Source organism: Scomber scombrus, chromosome 2 (assembly GCF_963691925.1).
Source record: "Scomber scombrus chromosome 2, fScoSco1.1, whole genome shotgun sequence".
Lineage (NCBI taxonomy): Eukaryota > Metazoa > Chordata > Actinopteri > Scombriformes > Scombridae > Scomber > Scomber scombrus.
Genome location: NC_084971.1, coordinates 36788108 through 36804987, shown reverse-complemented (window position 1 = coordinate 36804987; position 16880 = coordinate 36788108). Strand labels below are relative to the sequence as shown.

General features: G+C 45.0%; 1 protein-coding gene across 1 annotated transcript in view; it reads right to left on the bottom strand.

Annotated features, from left to right (window-relative positions):
• Window positions 1–3631: 3631 nt before the first annotated feature.
• The window catches only part of LOC133999159 (NACHT, LRR and PYD domains-containing protein 3-like), a 68847-nt gene continuing 55598 nt past the window's right edge, over window positions 3632–16880 (bottom strand). The window contains exons 12-15 of the mRNA XM_062438341.1: window positions 14744–14917; window positions 7922–8095; window positions 5791–5837; window positions 3632–4210 (exon numbers count right to left, since the gene is read on the bottom strand). Of these exons, the coding sequence (XP_062294325.1) occupies window positions 3633–4210; window positions 5791–5837; window positions 7922–8095; window positions 14744–14917 (973 nt within the window). The 3' untranslated portion in view covers window position 3632. The remainder of the gene's footprint in view (window positions 4211–5790; window positions 5838–7921; window positions 8096–14743; window positions 14918–16880) is intronic.

Here is a 16880-nt window from a genome sequence, read left to right as displayed (position 1 = left end):
CAGCCTCCAAAATGAGCAACAAGCTGAATGAACACAAAGTGAACATTAAAGCTTGATGAAGGAGGATTTACTGCAGGACTGTTGGATCACACTGCAGCAGCTGGACCTCACAAACTGACTCAAACTGCTTTATTTCACTTCTTCTTAAATGATGAAGAGGCAGCAACACAAACATCAGTCTTCATCATGTAGTTTGTCCTACAGTCACCTGCGTACTAAACTACTGATTTAATTATCTCTGTGACGTTAATAGTGTCAAGTTGTGAAATAACTTTATTACAGTAAAAGTTCTGCATTCAAAACGTGTAACAGTAAACATTTCATCAGTTTAATGTAATTAAATATCAGAAAGTCTTCAGCTGTTTGCTGTCAGAGGAAAACCTCCATTAACATGATGATACATTTAACATCTGCTCCCTGTATACTCTGTAGTATAGACTACTCCATAGTATACAGTATATAGACTACTATATAGTACACAACTGAGTATTTATAATATTATTATAGAAAGACCAAACTGACTAAATGTTGGAGAGAAAAAGGAAAAAGTACAAATGCGTCTGAGTCTGTTCTGGATCAAAGTTGATTCCCACTCAGTCCTGGACTAATCAGAGTCAGCTGTTAACTGAGCTGAGCTCCTCTCAACACTAACAGCAGCTTCACTTTCTGCTTTTTACACTTTTTACTGTCAAATAACTGAAAACTGTCACTTACCCAAGCTTCACACGGAGAAAATATCTGCGTCACAGCTGAGAGAGAAAAGTTAAACAACTGCTGCAACCAGGAAATGAACAGAGAGAAAAATACCTGCCAGGTGCTGCGTCATAGAACAAGTTCAACTAGTTTCTAGATCCTGGAAATGAGTTCAGACCTGAAACTGCACCCTCGCTCTCACCTGGGGGTGTTTCACCATGTTAATGAATGTGACATACCCCCCTGCCAGATGTGGCTGATGATCAGAGTCAACAGCTGCAGGTCTTGCTTGGGAAGCATCAGGGAGTGTTCAGCCCTGCACGGGGTGGAACAGGCAACCCCAACCTGATCAAACACCACATTCAAACAGGTAACCACCCCCCAATGAAGCAACGAGCCTACCGTACCTCCCCTGACAAGCGGAGGAGAAAAAAAAGACAGGTGCAGAGCCTTTTGGAGGACGGCATCATCGAGGAGAGCTGCAGCCCTTGGTCCTCTCCTGTGGTTCTTGTCAGGAAAAAGAATAATACATGGAGATTTAGTGTGTAGCAGCACAGCATCAGTACGGCTGAGAACATCATCTGGTCAGAGTCACCTTTGACCCTGGGATGAGTCAATTGGATCAGGTTTGATATAGAGACTGACACGGTCTCTCTCTTGGACAAGAAACAAACATTCAGAAGCTTCATATTATCACTACTAACAGTACTGGAAAAAGCATCTGATACTTTACTGCAGTAAAACTACTAATACACTAATGTACAAATACTCCATTACAAGTAAAAGTACTGCAGTATTATGAGTGATGTAGTATGCAGTATTACAGTAAAAGTACTGCAGTATTATAGTGATGTAGTATGCAGTATTACAGTAAAAGTACTGCAGTATTATGAGTGATGTAGTATGCAGTATTACAGTGAAAGTACTGCAGTATTATAGTGATGTAGTATGCAGTATTACAGTAAAAGTACTGCAGTATTATGAGTGATGTAGTATGCAGTATTACAGTAAAAGTACTGCAGTATTATAGTGACGTAGTATGCAGTATTACAGTAAAAGTACTGCAGTATTATAGTGATGTAGTATGCAGTATTACAGTAAAAGTACTGCAGTATTATGAGCGATGTAGTATGCAGTATTACAGTAAAAGTACTGCAGTATTATAGTGATGTAGTATGCAGTATTACAGTAAAAGTACTGCAGTATTATGAGTGATGTAGTATGCAGTATTACAGTAAAAGTACTGCAGTATTTTGGGTGTTTTCAGTGAACTGTAAACTTAACAATATAAAAAAGAAGAAGATCATATTTTGTCTTCTTGAACATAAACTTGTCATAGACGAGCAAAGTTAGGTTGAAGAGTTACTGCAGCGTCTTCTATGAGAAAACTTATATTTATAGTAAAGAGGAAATATAACTGAAATATAACTTCTGAACAGATTTGAGGCTCATTTATAAAAAATAATAATTAATGGAATTTTTTCTGTTTTTAAATAACATGTAAACTTTTCAAACTATGATCAGTCAAACGAGGAGTGGAAATCACTTTTTCTTCAAAGTTAGAGTGGAAGCGTCAGTTAGCTTGAGTGCGAGAAGCAGTAAAAAATAACCTTAATTTTTATTTTTAACTCGAGCTCACGACCAAACTGTGAAAAGGAGACAAATCATTTTTTGTCAAAATGTAGACGTAGGTGTTGGGATTCAAAAAATGTGACATTGACAGGCGGGGTCTGCACAAAATTTAAATGGGGGGGCCGAGACCGGCGGCAATACCTGTCTCGCTCCCCATTGACCCTAATGTAATCGTCTTTTTTTTCAAAAGAATCTCACTCTGTCTTCGCACTGAGCTTACGCGCTCATTTTAAGGAATATCTGAATAAAATAAACACTGTCAGAATCTGCCGGCTTCTGTGTCTCTCACGGTGTTTTCGGTTTTTGGACAGGAGTTACGGTTTTCCCACAGTTTGCAATTGTTCGGGACCTTGTCAGAAGCCAAATTCTGGGGCATTTTGAGAATTTTTTCCAAGCAGATTCTCACATCGCCGTAGCAACCGTAGAGCCTTAGCTGCCCTTAGCAACCTGTCGCAAAATGAAATAAAAGTTCTACAGTTTCATTCTCAGGATGTCAGATATTCTTTTTGAGGGTATAAAATTCTTGACATTTATGGTTTAATATCTTTAAAATATGTAATTAATATGTAATATGTTGTAATGTACAAAAATAGTAGATTACAGTAGAGACTCGTCAGGTGTTCATCAGGATGTTTAAAGTTTAACGTTAGCTAGCGGAGGCGTCGCTCTTGTTGCTATGGTAACCTGTAATTGAAGGAAGCGTGTTTGGACCCTGCGGAGCTCCACCAGGAAACAAGAGACTCCATTAAAGTCTGATTTATTTCTGAAGGTTCAACTTTAACCTCTTGCCTCCTCATATGGGGATGACATTAAACTTCACTCTGCTGAACTTTGACCTGTTGTCCTCGTTCATAAACACCTCTTTGTGCCACCTAGTGGTCAAAAAAGCACATTATACATTATTCAGTGTAGAAACCAGATGGCTTCTTGGCCAAATCAATCAGCTGATCCCCAGATAAAAGTGGAGCAGGTACAAAACCTGATCACATTTTATTGTTCAAACTATTTATGTTTAATAATGTTTATAGTTTGATATGAATTTGACTCATTTTAGCAACAAGCTAATCAGGACATTGGGACTTTATTATCATTGATGTAAATGTGAGGAAATAAATCGTTTTATACACTGATTAATTAATTGTGTTACAGTAAAATAATCATTGGATCCTGACAGTAACAACAGCAGAGTCAACTGAGACTAATCAATGAATCATGTAGAAGGAAAAATAAATGAGTGTTTGAGTCTGAGACACAGATCTGCTTCACAGTGCAGAGTGTGTGTGATGTTTGATTTCAGCAGCTGATCTTCAGTTACCAGAGTTTCTGTCTGAGAGACTCTCCCTCCTACAGAGACACAGAGAGACTGAACCAGACCAGACTGTAAACCCAGCACACAGAGGTTCAGTGAATGTGGTGTTGAAGGTGTGGAGGTGGATCAGTGTGTCAGAGGAGACTCTGTAGAAGGACAGAGTGCCAGCAGGACAGTCCACATACACTGCTACTCTGTTAGAGACAGAGGAGGAGGAGGAGGAGGAGGAGGAGGAGATGGATGTTTGTCTCTTATTGTGCCAGACAGAGTAACGACCAGCAGAGCTTCTCAGACTCCAGGACTGATCATTCAATCCAAACCCACAGTCATCACTGTTTCCTTTCCTTCTGATTCTTCTGTAACTCACTGATATATAAACTATTCCTCTCCACTCGACCTCCCAGTAACAGCGACCAGTCAGAACATTTCTACACAGCAGCTGATGCCAGTGATCAAATCTGTCTGGATGATCAGGATATGACTGATCCTCCTCCACATGCGTCACCTTCCTGTTGTTATCAGACAGTTTGAGGTTTCTGTTCATTGTGTTTGGATCCAGTTCCAGTTCACAGGCATCTGATGGAGAGAACGAGACACAATACAGCTGCAGTTTATCATCTGTTGATTTATGAACAACTTTACTGAAACCATTCAAACTTAAAGCGTCTCCATGGCGACTGTGTTGGCCTCATACCAGCAGACAGAAGCAGGTGTGCACACAGTCACACAGCCTGATAACAAAGGCTGCATCTCAACTCTCTTATTTCATATTTCCTCCTCCATCCTGGCCTGAACAGGAAGTTGTTCTGCTCCTCCATTTAACGTTCGTCCCAAGTCTTTCTACAGTATTTCTGCTCTGAGGAAACGTGAGAGCAGCCTTCACTCAAGTCTTTTAGCGACTCACACGCCTCCTTATTTATTGATGAGCTGCTGCAGCTGATCACACTGATCTGATTCATCACAACATCTCTGCAGTCTCATACTGAAGTGGAGACACATCACACATTCAACTCAAGTCAATCATGTTTACATTTAATTTCTTTTCTGATTCAATGAAAGAAATTCATATAAATGTTACAGATTACTATCTCTGCAATGAATGTATTCACTATGTTAGACCTGATGTTTCCTCTTTATGTTCCTTCTGCTAAAAGGAAGTTGAATCTTTGTCTCATTTATTTTATGTTTGTACTCATTCAGTAACTTTTGGACTCAGATGTTCTTATTAATGTGGGAGACTCATAAAGTTTTGGTTCCTATTACAGAGAGTCTGCTCTTATTATTGAGAGTCTAACAACAGTGAGGTTGATAACTTGATCTTTTATGCAAACATCATATTTACTAATTCACATTTCTTCATTTTCTTCCAAACAAAAACTAGTTTGATGTTGAACTTCAGACTTTCTCTGATTCTGTCTGCAGAGTCTCCAAAAACTAAAAAGCTTTAAAGACGTTTCATCTTTTCACAAACATTGTGACGTCATTGTCACATTTTATAAGTTGCTGTGAAATATTGTTTATTCATCTTTAAGATTGTTTTAATTTCTCTCAGTTTTTTGTATAATGCATTGTTTTATATAATACAATATATTCGTGATTCATTTATTTTATATTTTCTACAATAAAACCTGTACTGTTATTTGTACTATTAATAAAGTTTATTTAAAAAACCTGTGAACAGTCAACATGATAGTGATATTCAGTAATATTCATGTTTTTCATCAAGTTTGGTGTAAAGTGTGGTGGCCCTAAAGTGCAAATCACAACAGTGAATCACAAAATACAACAGCATTAGAGAGACTCAAACCGGAAAACGTAGGTATTGGACAATGATTGGATGCGACTAACGGATGTAGTTGCTTTCGCGGACGAGGCATCATTGTCCAATACCTACCTACCTGTAGGTACTTACCATGTACCTACCTTTTCCACCATGTGGACATTTATAAAACATTTCTCTTTTAACTCCTGAACTGTGACGAACAGAAGGAAATTTCTGTTTCATGGATTCATTGGTTAAAGATAAATGTCAGTTTAGGCCACGCCCATTTCTGACAAAACACATTTTCCATCATTTTGAACTTTTTTCACTTCTTTTACATATTTCATCCAGTTTTTCTCAAAGTTCTCATGAATCAAACTGAAAACACACTCACACTTCCTCAGACCAGGTTTCAGTCTCTGCAGTCCACCATGGTCCATCCTGGAGGAAGAGACAAAGACACAATCAGCTTCATACACCTTCACTCATATCCACCATTACACATGAACCAGAGTCCCTCAGTTAGTCAGAGTGTCTGTCCATCTGTCCATACCTGAGAGTGTCCACCTGTCTGTCCATACCTGAGAGTGTCCATCTGTCTGTCCATACCTGAGAGTGTCCACCTGTCTGTCCATACGTGAGAGTGTCCACCTGTCTGTCCATACCTGAGAGTGTCCATCTGTCCATACCTGAGAGTGTCCATCTGTCTGTCCATACCTGAGAGTGTCCACCTGTCTGTCCATACCTGAGATTGTCCACATGTCTGTCCATACCTGAGAGTGTCCACCTGTCTGTCCATACCTGAGAGTGTCCATTTGTTTGACCATACCTGATAGTGTCCATCTGTCTGTCCATACCTGAGAGTGTCTACCTGAGAGTGTCTACCTGAGAGTGTCCACCTGACTGTCCATACCTGAGAGTGTCCACCTTACTGTCCATACCTGAGAGTGTCCATCTGTCTGTCCATACCTGAGAGTGTCTACCTGAGAGTGTCTACCTGAGAGTGTCCACCTGACTGTCCATACCTGAGAGTGTCCATCTGTATGTTCTTACCTGAGAGTGTCCACCTGACTGTCCATACCTGAGAGTGTCAATTTGTCTGTCCATACCTGAGAGTGTCCACTTTACTGTCCATACCTGAGAGTGTCCACCTGTCCATACCTGAGAGTGTCCACCTGTCTGTCCATACCTGAGAGTGTCCACCTGTCTGTCCATACCTGAGAGTGTCCACCTGTCTGTCCATACCTGAGAGTGTCCACCTGTCTGTCCATACCTGAGAGTGTCCACCTGTCTGTCCATACCTGAGAGTGTCCACCTGTCTGTCCATACCTGAGAGTGTCCATCTGTCTGTCCATACCTGAGAGTGTCCATCTGTCTGTCCATACCTGAGAGTGTCCACCTGTCTGTCCATACCTGAGAGTGTCCACCTGTCTGTCCATACGTGAGAGTGTCCACCTGTCTGTCCATACCTGAGAGTGTCCACCTGTCTGTCTATACCTGAAAGTGTCCACCTGTCTGTCCATACCTGAGCGTGTCCATCTGTCCATACCTGAGAGTGTCCATCTGTCTGTCCATACCTGAGAGTGTCCACCTGTCTGTCCATACCTGAGAGTGTCCACATGTCTGTCCATACCTGAGCGTGTCCATCTGTCCATACCTGAGAGTGTCCACCTGTCTGTCCATACCTGAGAGTGTCCATCTGTCTGTCCATACCTGAGAGTGTCCATCTGTCTGTCCATACCTGAGCGTGTCCATCTGTCCATACCTGAGAGTGTCCATCTGTCTGTCCATACCTGAGAGTGTCCACCTGTCTGTCCATACCTGAGAGTGTCCATCTGTCTGTCCATACCTGAGCGTGTCCATCTGTCCATACCTGAGTGTCCATCTGTCTGTCCATACCTGAGAGTGTCCATCTGTCTGTCCATACCTGAGAGTGTCCACATGTCTGTCCATACCTGAGAGTGTCCACCTGTCTGTCCGTACCTGAGAGTGTCCACCTGTCTGTCCATACCTGAGAGTGTCCATTTGTTTGACCATACCTGATAGTGTCCATCTGTCTGTCCATACCTGAGAGTGTCTACCTGAGAGTGTCTACCTGAGAGTGTCCACCTGACTGTCCATACCTGAGTGTCCACCTTACTGTCCATACCTGAGAGTGTCCATTTGTTTGTCCATACCTGAGAGTGTCTACCTGAGAGTGTCTACCTGAGAGTGTCCACCTGACTGTCCATACCTGAGAGTGTCCATCTGTCTGTTCTTACCTGAGAGTGTCCACCTGACTGTCCATACCTGAGAGTGTCAATTTGTCTGTCCATACCTGAGAGTGTCCACTTTACTGTCCATACCTGAGAGTGTCCACCTGTCCATACCTGAGAGTGTCCACCTGTCCATACCTGAGAGTGTCCACCTGTCTGTCCATACCTGAGAGTGTTCACCCGTCCATACCTGGGAGTGTCCATCTGTCCATACCTGAGAGTGTCCACCTGTCTGTCCGTACCTGAGAGTGTCCACTTTACTGTCCATACCTGAGAGTGTCCAGTCTCCAGTGTGGATCCTTCAGTCCAGCAGACAGAAGCTTCTCTCCTGAGTCTCCTGGATGATTGTAGCTCAGGTCCAGCTCTTTCAGATGGGAGGGGTTGGAGCTCAGAGCTGAGGCCAGAGAAGCACAGCCTTCCTCTGTGATCAGACATCCTGACAGACTGAACACACACAACAGTTCATCTGATGAGCTTAAAAACATTCAACTCAATAAACAGGATTTTGTCCTTCAGGCCTTTATGTTGGTGTCATGCTGATATAATTTAGGTTAGTAGGAGAGAAAGCACATGTTCCTGCTGGAGGCTAAAATGACTGAAGCTCTGATGCCATTCTGTTTTAACTTTGGCAGAAGAAATGTCTTTCAGGTTAAACAATGTTTAAAAACATTTCTAAACACAGTAAGAAGATTTAATAGTTTATAATATGGTATACACATTGAGTCTTTATTGAAGATTAAATGACAGAAACATATTCTGACTCTGCGCCAACACCTCTGAGCTGCTGATAAAGGCCCAGCAGAGACTTTACTTCCTGAGAATACTCAGGAAGAACAACATCACACAGAAACTGCTGGTGTCCTTCTACCGAGCCTCCATCGAGAGCATTCTAACTTACTGCCTCTGTGTATAGTTCACCAGCTGCACAGTGGCTCAGAGGAAAGCGCTGCAGAGGGTCATCAACAGGCTGCCCTCTCCCCACACTGGAAGAACTACACAGTTCCCGTTGCATCAAAAAAGCTCAGAACATTATAAAGGACTCTTCTCACCCTGAACACTCTCTGTTTGAACTGTTGCCATCAGGCAGACGATTCAGATCAGTTAAAACAAGACAAACAGATTTAAACACAGTTTTTATCCTGCAGCTATTACTACTGATTGTGCAATGACAGGATGTAACCATGTGGGTTTATGTGGGTATACTTGTGCTGTTTTTATGTATAGTATTGATTGATTATCTTTTCTTTAGTAACTATTATATATTTTTAGTAAATTTCATTTTTTAATTTTTTTGAAATTTATGAATGATGCACTGACTGGTTATCACTTTAAAATTTCGTTGCACTTGTGACAATGACAATAAAGGATCTATTCTATTCTATTCTATACAGTGAGTCAATGAGAGATTAACACGATTTAAAATACATTAATGCATTATTGTTATGTCTCATCAAATTTGTTAATGTCTTGTCTTGTGTCATGTGTTGGTCCTTTATGTTTTAATTTAGTCAAGTCACCCATGTCCCGTCCTGTCATGCACTTCCTGTTTTATTTTGTACTCACCTTTTCCCTCTTGTTTCAGATCCTGACTTCCTCCCTTTGTGTGCCTTCCCTCCGCTGTGATTGTCAACCCCGCCCCTGATTGGTTCCACCTGTGTCCCCTTACCTCATGTTCAAATAGTCCTTGTCTCCCTTGTCTTGTGTCAGTTCGTTTTGTCTTGTCAGCGTCACCGTCATGCAGCCCGAGAAGCCTTGTTTCATTCTGTCCTCCAAGTGAGCGTTTTTGGTTCCTGTTTATCATCCTCCTTGACAGCGTTTTTTGTTTAATAAATTCCCTTCGAGTTAAGCGTTTGAGTCCTCATTCCTGTCTGAGGTCGTTACAGAACAAACTGACCAACAATGGACTCAGCTGACTTGAAGAATCTCCAAACCTCCATGGCTGCACAGGTCACAAAGATCCATCAGCATGCAACGCAGCTAAGCACCGTCGGCCGGGGTGTGGAGGAACTCTCCAAGCGTCAGGAGGATTTTCAAGCCTCAGTCACTTCTCAGGTTAACCACCTGGCGGGTCAACTACACCAAGTCCTTTTGCGCCTAGGCACAGCCCCCCCGGCGACACCACCGGCAGAGAATCCAGCTGCGGCACCTACTGGACCAGTTGCCCCCATATCCCTGCGGTTGGCCCCCCCTGAGAAGTTCTCTGGAAACTCAGGTGACTGTAGAACCTTTCTGGTCCAGTGCGACCTGCACTTTAAGCTCAACCCAGCAGCTTTTGAGTCAGACCAGGCTAAAGTTGCCTTCATTGTGTCCCATTTAACGGGCCGAGCCGCCGCTTGGGCCACGGCCGAATGGTCCAGAGACTCTAATATCTGTCAGTCACTCGCAGATTTCCAAGACAATTTAAGTAAAATATTTGATCACTCCTCACCTGCCAGAGATGCTTCTCGGGTCCTCATGCAGCTCAAACAGCGCCAGCGCCAAGTGGTTGATTATGCCATTGAGTTCCGCACTGTGGCCGCAGATAGTGGGTGGAACACTCCCGCACTAATAGATGCTTTTATGAATGGTCTTACTGAGCCCATAAAAGATCATTTAGCACCTTTAGAGCTCCCCCAGGACCTGGAAGCCACCATCGCCATGGCTATTCGGGTGGACAACAGGCTCAGAGAATGGGCGAGAGAGCGGCGTCGGACTGCAGTTCGTCCTCCAGGTCACGAAGGTTACTCTGCGGAATTCCAACCTTCAAGGGCCACTTCGTCTCCCATGCCAGGAGGTGTTGGGAGAATGCGGCCTCCCCAAGAGCCACAGGAACCTATGCAGCTGGGGGGAACCAAAATCACTGCAGAGGAGAGACAGCGTCGTCTGCAAGAGGGATGCTGCTTCTACTGTGGCCAGCCAGGCCATCAACTTGCCACCTGTCCGGGGAAAGGGTCGAGCTCACCAGCCATGAGGAGGGCGCTGGTGAGCAGGCTTACCTCTGCCTTTCCTCCTCGTCAACTGACCCAGGCAAAATTCTCCATCAACAACCAGACAGTTACTCATGGGGTTTTAATTGACTCTGGGGCAGACGAAAGTCTCATGGACTGGAGCTTAGCTCGACAGAACCAGGTTAAGACTGTTCCTCTGACCCATCCGGTAACTGCCAGTGCCTTGGATGGTCGTCGACTGTTTAGAGTGACTCATTGTACTGAACCCATTCAGGTGACGTTCAAAGACGACCACACCGAGGTTATGCAGTTTCATTTGTTTAACTCGGCACATCATCCACTGATTTTGGGGTTTCCGTGGCTTAAAAAACATAACCCTCACATAGATTGGCGCTCAGGGGAAATCAAGGGGTGGGGAGGAGACTGTGCACACTCATGTAAAAATAATCAGGCGAGGCAGACCAACATCCCTGAGAGCCCAGGAAATGAACGCAGCATTGACACTGACTGTCCAGATTTATGTAATGTACCCTCATGCTATCATGACTTAAAGGATGTGTTTAACAAGAGGAAGGCCATGTCTCTCCCTCCTCATCGACCTTTTGACTGTGCCATTGACCTGTTACCTGGTGCCCCCATCCCCAAGGGGCGTCTCTACTCCGTCTCTGGGCCGGAAAGATCGGCCATGGATGAATACCTAACCTCTTCACTGAAGGCCGGAATAATCCGACCCTCCTCCTCTCCAGCTGGTGCAGGTTTCTTTTTTGTGGGAAAGAAAGACGGTTCACTCAGGCCATGCATTGACTATAGCCCTCTTAATGACATCACCGTAAAGAACCGTTACCCGCTTCCGTTAATTGCATCTGCTTTTGAATTGCTCCAAAAGGCCACCGTCTTCACCAAGTTAGACCTCAGGAATGCTTACCACCTCATCAGGATAAGAGAAGGAGACGAATGGAAGACGGGCTTTAACACTCCTAATGGTCATTACGAGTACCTGGTCATGCCTTTTGGGCTATGCAATGCTCCAGCTGTTTTCCAAGCATTTGTGAATGATGTTCTGAGAGTTTTTGAACATTTTTGTGTTTGTGTACATCGACGATATTCTGATTTTTTCACCAGATAAGGAGTCACATGTGCTTCATGTTCGTCAAGTCCTTCAGAAGCTGTTGGAGAACCAGCTCTATGTCAAAGGTGAAAAGTGACTTCCATGCAGCTACTGTCAGCTTCCTGGGCTACGTTGTCACGGCCAACAAGGTACAGATGGACCCAGCAAAGGTCAGTGCGGTGGCTAATTGGCCAACTCCGGACAGCAGGAAAAAGGTACAACAGTTCCTAGGATTTGCCAATTTTTACAGAAAGTTTATTCGTAACTTCAGCTCTGTTGCTGCACCACTGCATGCACTCACCTCCTCCAAGATACTTTTTCAGGGGACCCCCCAAGCCGAGAAAGCCTTTCGGTGCCTCAAGGAAAGGTTCACCACAGCTCCTGTGCTCACGGTTCCGGACCCCCAGCGGCAGTTCATGGTGGAGGTTGATGCGTCCAATCAGGGCATTGGGGCAGTGTTATCCCAGAGGTCCGCCGAAGACAACAGGGTGCATCCATGTGCCTATTTGTCACGTAAGTTGACACCTGCAGAAAGAAATTATGATGTGGGAAACAAGGAACTGTTGGCTGTCAAGGCAGCTCTAGATGAGTGGAGGCACTGGTTGGAGGGGGCAGAACAACCTTTTATAGTCTGGACCGACCATAAGAACCTTGAATACATCAGGAAAGCTAAAAGGCTCAATTCACGTCAGGCTAGATGGACCTTGTTCTTTAACAGGTTCAACTTCACACTATCTTTTCGCCCAGGCTCACAAAATGCTAAACCAGATGCTCTATCCCGTCTTCATGACCCTGAACCTGTTGCCAAAGAACCCGAAACAATCCTTCCACTGAACCGTGTGGTTGGAGCGGTGTCATGGCAGATAGAATCAGAGGTGAAGCAGGCTAATGATGTGAGCCCAGCACCAAGTGAGTGTCCACAAAACCGTTTGTTTGTCCCTCTGTCATTACGCTCCAAGGTAATCCACTGGGCTCACACGTCCATGCTCACATGTCATCCAGGCGTCAAGCGAACCATCTTTGTAATCAAGCAGCGGTTCTGGTGGCCGACCATGGAAAGGGAGGTCTCAGAATATGTGGCGGCCTGCCCCGTGTGCGCACGAAATAAGGCCTCACCTCGGGCCCAAATAGGCCTGCTGCACCCGCTGCCAGTCCCTCGAAGACCATGGTCCCACATCTCCATGGATTTTGTAACAGGACTGCCGCTGTCTAAGGGTAATACGACCATCCTGACAGTGGTCGATCGCTATTCCAAGATGGCGCACTTCATCCCTCTTGTCAAGTTACCCACTGCAGAGGTCATGATGATTAATGTGTTCAGGATCCATGGTTTTCCCAGTGATATCGTTTCAGATAGAGGGCCGCAGTTCATCTCCAGCTTCTGGAAGGAGTTTTGCCGGCTCCTTGGTGCCACGGTGAGCATGTCCTCCGGGTATCACCCACAGTCGAACGGGCAGACTGAGCGCCTCAACCAGGAGCTCGAGACATGCCTACGATGCCTTGTCTCCCAGAACCAAACCACCTGGAGCGACCACCTCGTCTGGGTGGAATATGCCCACAACACCCTTACCTCATCTGCCACAGGTCTCTCACCTTTCCAGTGTGTCAACGGCTACCAGCCTCCCCTGTTCCCTGCCAATGAGAAGGAGGTCACGGTCCCCTCCGCTCATGCCATGGTCAGACGCTGTCAGCGGATTTGGGCCGGTGCTCGGCGGGCCCTCCTCCGGAGCTCAGCTCGGATGAAGGCAGCTGCAGATAGACACAGACTGCCAGCTCCTCCCTACAGGGCTGGCCAGAGGGTGTGGTTAGCCACCAAGGACTTGCCCCTTCATGTCGACTCCAGGAAGTTTTCTCCCAGGTTTGTGGGTCCATTTCCCATATCAAAAGTCATTAACCCTGTGTCTGTGCGTCTACGCCTTCCCAGGTCCTTGAGGGTCCACCCCACGTTCCACGTCAGCAAGATCAAGCCGGTCAGGGAAAGTGCTCTGGTGCCTGCCGCCGCCCCCCCTCCGCCCCCCCGGATTGTCGGTGGCGGGCCTGTGTATACTGTTAAGAAGCTCCTGGCAGGTTATGGTCCAGAGGAGCGTTCATGGATCCCTTCAAGTTTTGTTGTGGACAAGGGTATGGTCAGGGACTTTTATGCCCACTCTGGGAGCCCTGGGCCGTCAGGGGTCGGCCCTAGAAGGGGGGGTACTGTTATGTCTCATCAAATTTGTTAATGTCTTGTCTTGTGTCATGTGTTGGTCCTTTATGTTTTAATTTAGTCAAGTCACCCATGTCCCGTCCTGTCATGCACTTCCTGTTTTATTTTGTACTCACTTTTTCCCTCTTGTTTCAGATCCTGACTTCCTCCCTTTGTGTGCCTTCCCTCCGCTGTGATTGTCAACCCCGCCCCTGATTGGTTCCACCTGTGTCCCCTTACCTCATGTTCAAATAGTCCTTGTCTCCCTTGTCTTGTGTCAGTTCGTTTTGTCTTGTCAGCGTCACCGTCATGCGGCCCGAGAAGCCTTGTTTCATTCTGTCCTCCAAGTGAGCGTTTTTGGTTCCCTTTTATCATCCTCCTTTTAGTTTAATAAATTCCCTTCGAGTTAAGCGTTTGAGTCCTCCTTCCTGTCTGAGGTCGTTACATTATGCTCGGGCCTTAATCACATCGCCTTAATGCTGACAGCCCTAACATAATATATGTTATATATTTCTATATTTATCATTTATTTATATATGTATACATATTCTGAAATTTGGCTTGCAGTAAAACTAGATTGTTTCCAGTGATTCTTTTTAAGAAAAGGGGAAAACTGTCCTATTTTATGTGCCCAGAACCTTTTTGAGGTGTTGAGTTATCAAAAGAGATATTATTACTTTTGTACTGAAGAACATTTCAGAGCCTGAACTTTCTGACTTTTAATTTAGTAAAAAGTTGAATCAGTACTTATACTTTAATACAGAATGGGAGGACTTTCACCACCTCTGATATAAAATATGTTTGGTATAAGAAGTCTTCATGTAAATTAGAAACTGGGGAAAACAAAATATATATACAAAATCATAAAAACTGACCCGAGAGTTTCCAGTCCACAGTGTGGACTCTTCAGTCCATCAGAAAGCTGCTTCACTCCTGAATCCTGCAGGTCGTTGTGACTCAGGTTCAGATCTCTCAGACTAGAGGACTGGGAGCTGAGAACTGAGGACAGAGCTGCACAGCTTCTCTCTGAGAGGTTACAGCCACTCAACCTGGAGAAGAATCAGCAGAACAAAAGAAAATATTTGTAAATATGAGCAAAGATGAAACCACATTAATCTGGATAGTTCTGTGTGCACCTACAGAGCTTTGTTGGAGGCTTTGACCACTGGCAGCAGCCTCAGAAGAGCCTCCTCTGAAGCAGAGTATTTCTTCAGGTCAAACACGTTCAGATCTTTTTCTGAAGACAGTAAGATGAAGACCAGAGCTGACCACTGAGCAGGAGACAGTTTCTCTGTGGAGAGACTTCCTGATCTCAGGTACTGTTGGATCTCCTTCACTAGAGAACGATCATTCAGTTCATTCAGACAGTGGAACAGATTGATGCTTCTCTCTGCAGACACATTCTTACTGATCTTCTTCTTGATGTACTCAACTGTTTTCTGATTGGTCTGTGAGCTACTTCCTGTCTGTGTCAGCAGACCTCGTAGGAAAGTCTGATTGGTCTGCAGTGAAAGACCCAGGAGGAAGCGGAGGAACAAGTCCAGGTGTCCATTTGGACTCTTTAAGGCCTCGTCCACAGCACTCTGGTAGAAACGTGTTGATTTGTCTTTGAACACTTCAGGCCACCAGGATGTTGTTTGTTCTTCTGCCAGCAGATTGACTCCAGACTTGATGAATGTCAGATGGACATGAAGAGCAGCCAGAAACTCCTGAATGCTCAGATGGACGAAGCAGAACACCTTGTCCTGGTACAGCCCTCTCTCCTCTTTAAAGACCTGTGTGAACACTCCTGAACACACTGAGGCTGCTCTGATATCGATGTCACACTCTGTCAGGTCTGATTCATAGAAGATCAGGTTGCCTTTCTGCAGCTGCTCAAAAGCCAGTTTTCCCAGAGACTCAATCATCTTCCTGCTCTCTGGACTCCAGTGTGGATCTGTCTCAGCTCCTCCATCATACTTGATGTTCTTCAGTTTGGACTGAAGCACCAGGAAGTGGATGTACATCTCAGTCAGGGTCTTGGGCAGCTCTCCTCCCTCTCTGCTTTTCAACACATCCTCCAGAACTGTAGCAGTGATCCAGCAGAAGACTGGGATGTGGCACATGATGTGGAGGCTTCGTGAGGTCTTGATGTGGGAGATGATGGTTCTGGCCTGCTCCTCATCTCTGAATCTCTTCCTGAAGTACTCCTCCTTCTGTGGGTCAGTGAACCCTCTGACCTCTGTCACCATGCTGACACACTCAGGAGGGATCTGATTGGCTGCTGCAGGTCGTGTGGTTATCCAGAGGCGAGCAGAGGGAAGCAGTTTCCCCCTGATGAGGTTTGTCAGCAGCACATCCACTGAGCTGGACTCTGTAACATCAGTCAGGATCTCAGTGTTGTGGAAGTCCAGAGGAAGTCGACACTCATCCAGACCGTCAAAGATGAACACAACCTGGAACTCTTCAAACCTGCAGATTCCTGCTTCTTTGGTTTCAGTAAAGAAGAGATGAACAAGTTCCACCAAGCTGTACTTTTTCTCTTTCAGCACATTCAGCTCTCTGAAAGTGAATGGAAATGTGAAGTGTATGTCCTGGTTGGCTTTGTCTTCAGCCCAGTCCAGAGTGAACTTCTGTGTTAAGACTGTTTTCCCAATGCCAGCCACTCCCTTTGTCATCACTGTTCTGATTGGTTCATCTCTTCCAGGTGAGGCTTTAAAGATGTCTTCTTGTCTGATTGTTGTTTCTGGTCTGTCTGGTTTCCTGGATGCTGTTTCAATCTGTCTGATCTCATGTTCATCATTGACCTCTGCAGTCCCTCCCTCTGTGATGTAGAGCGGTGTGTAGATCTGATTCAGAAGGGTTGGGTTTCCTGCTTTAGCGATCCCCTCAAACAGACACTGGAACTTCTTCTCCAGGTTAGACTTGAGTTTACGTCGACACTTTGCAGCACGAGCTCCTGAATGAACAAACAACAAATGAAATCAGTGAGTGGATCCTACAGAAAGTCTAGAAATCTGAACATGTAAGTGT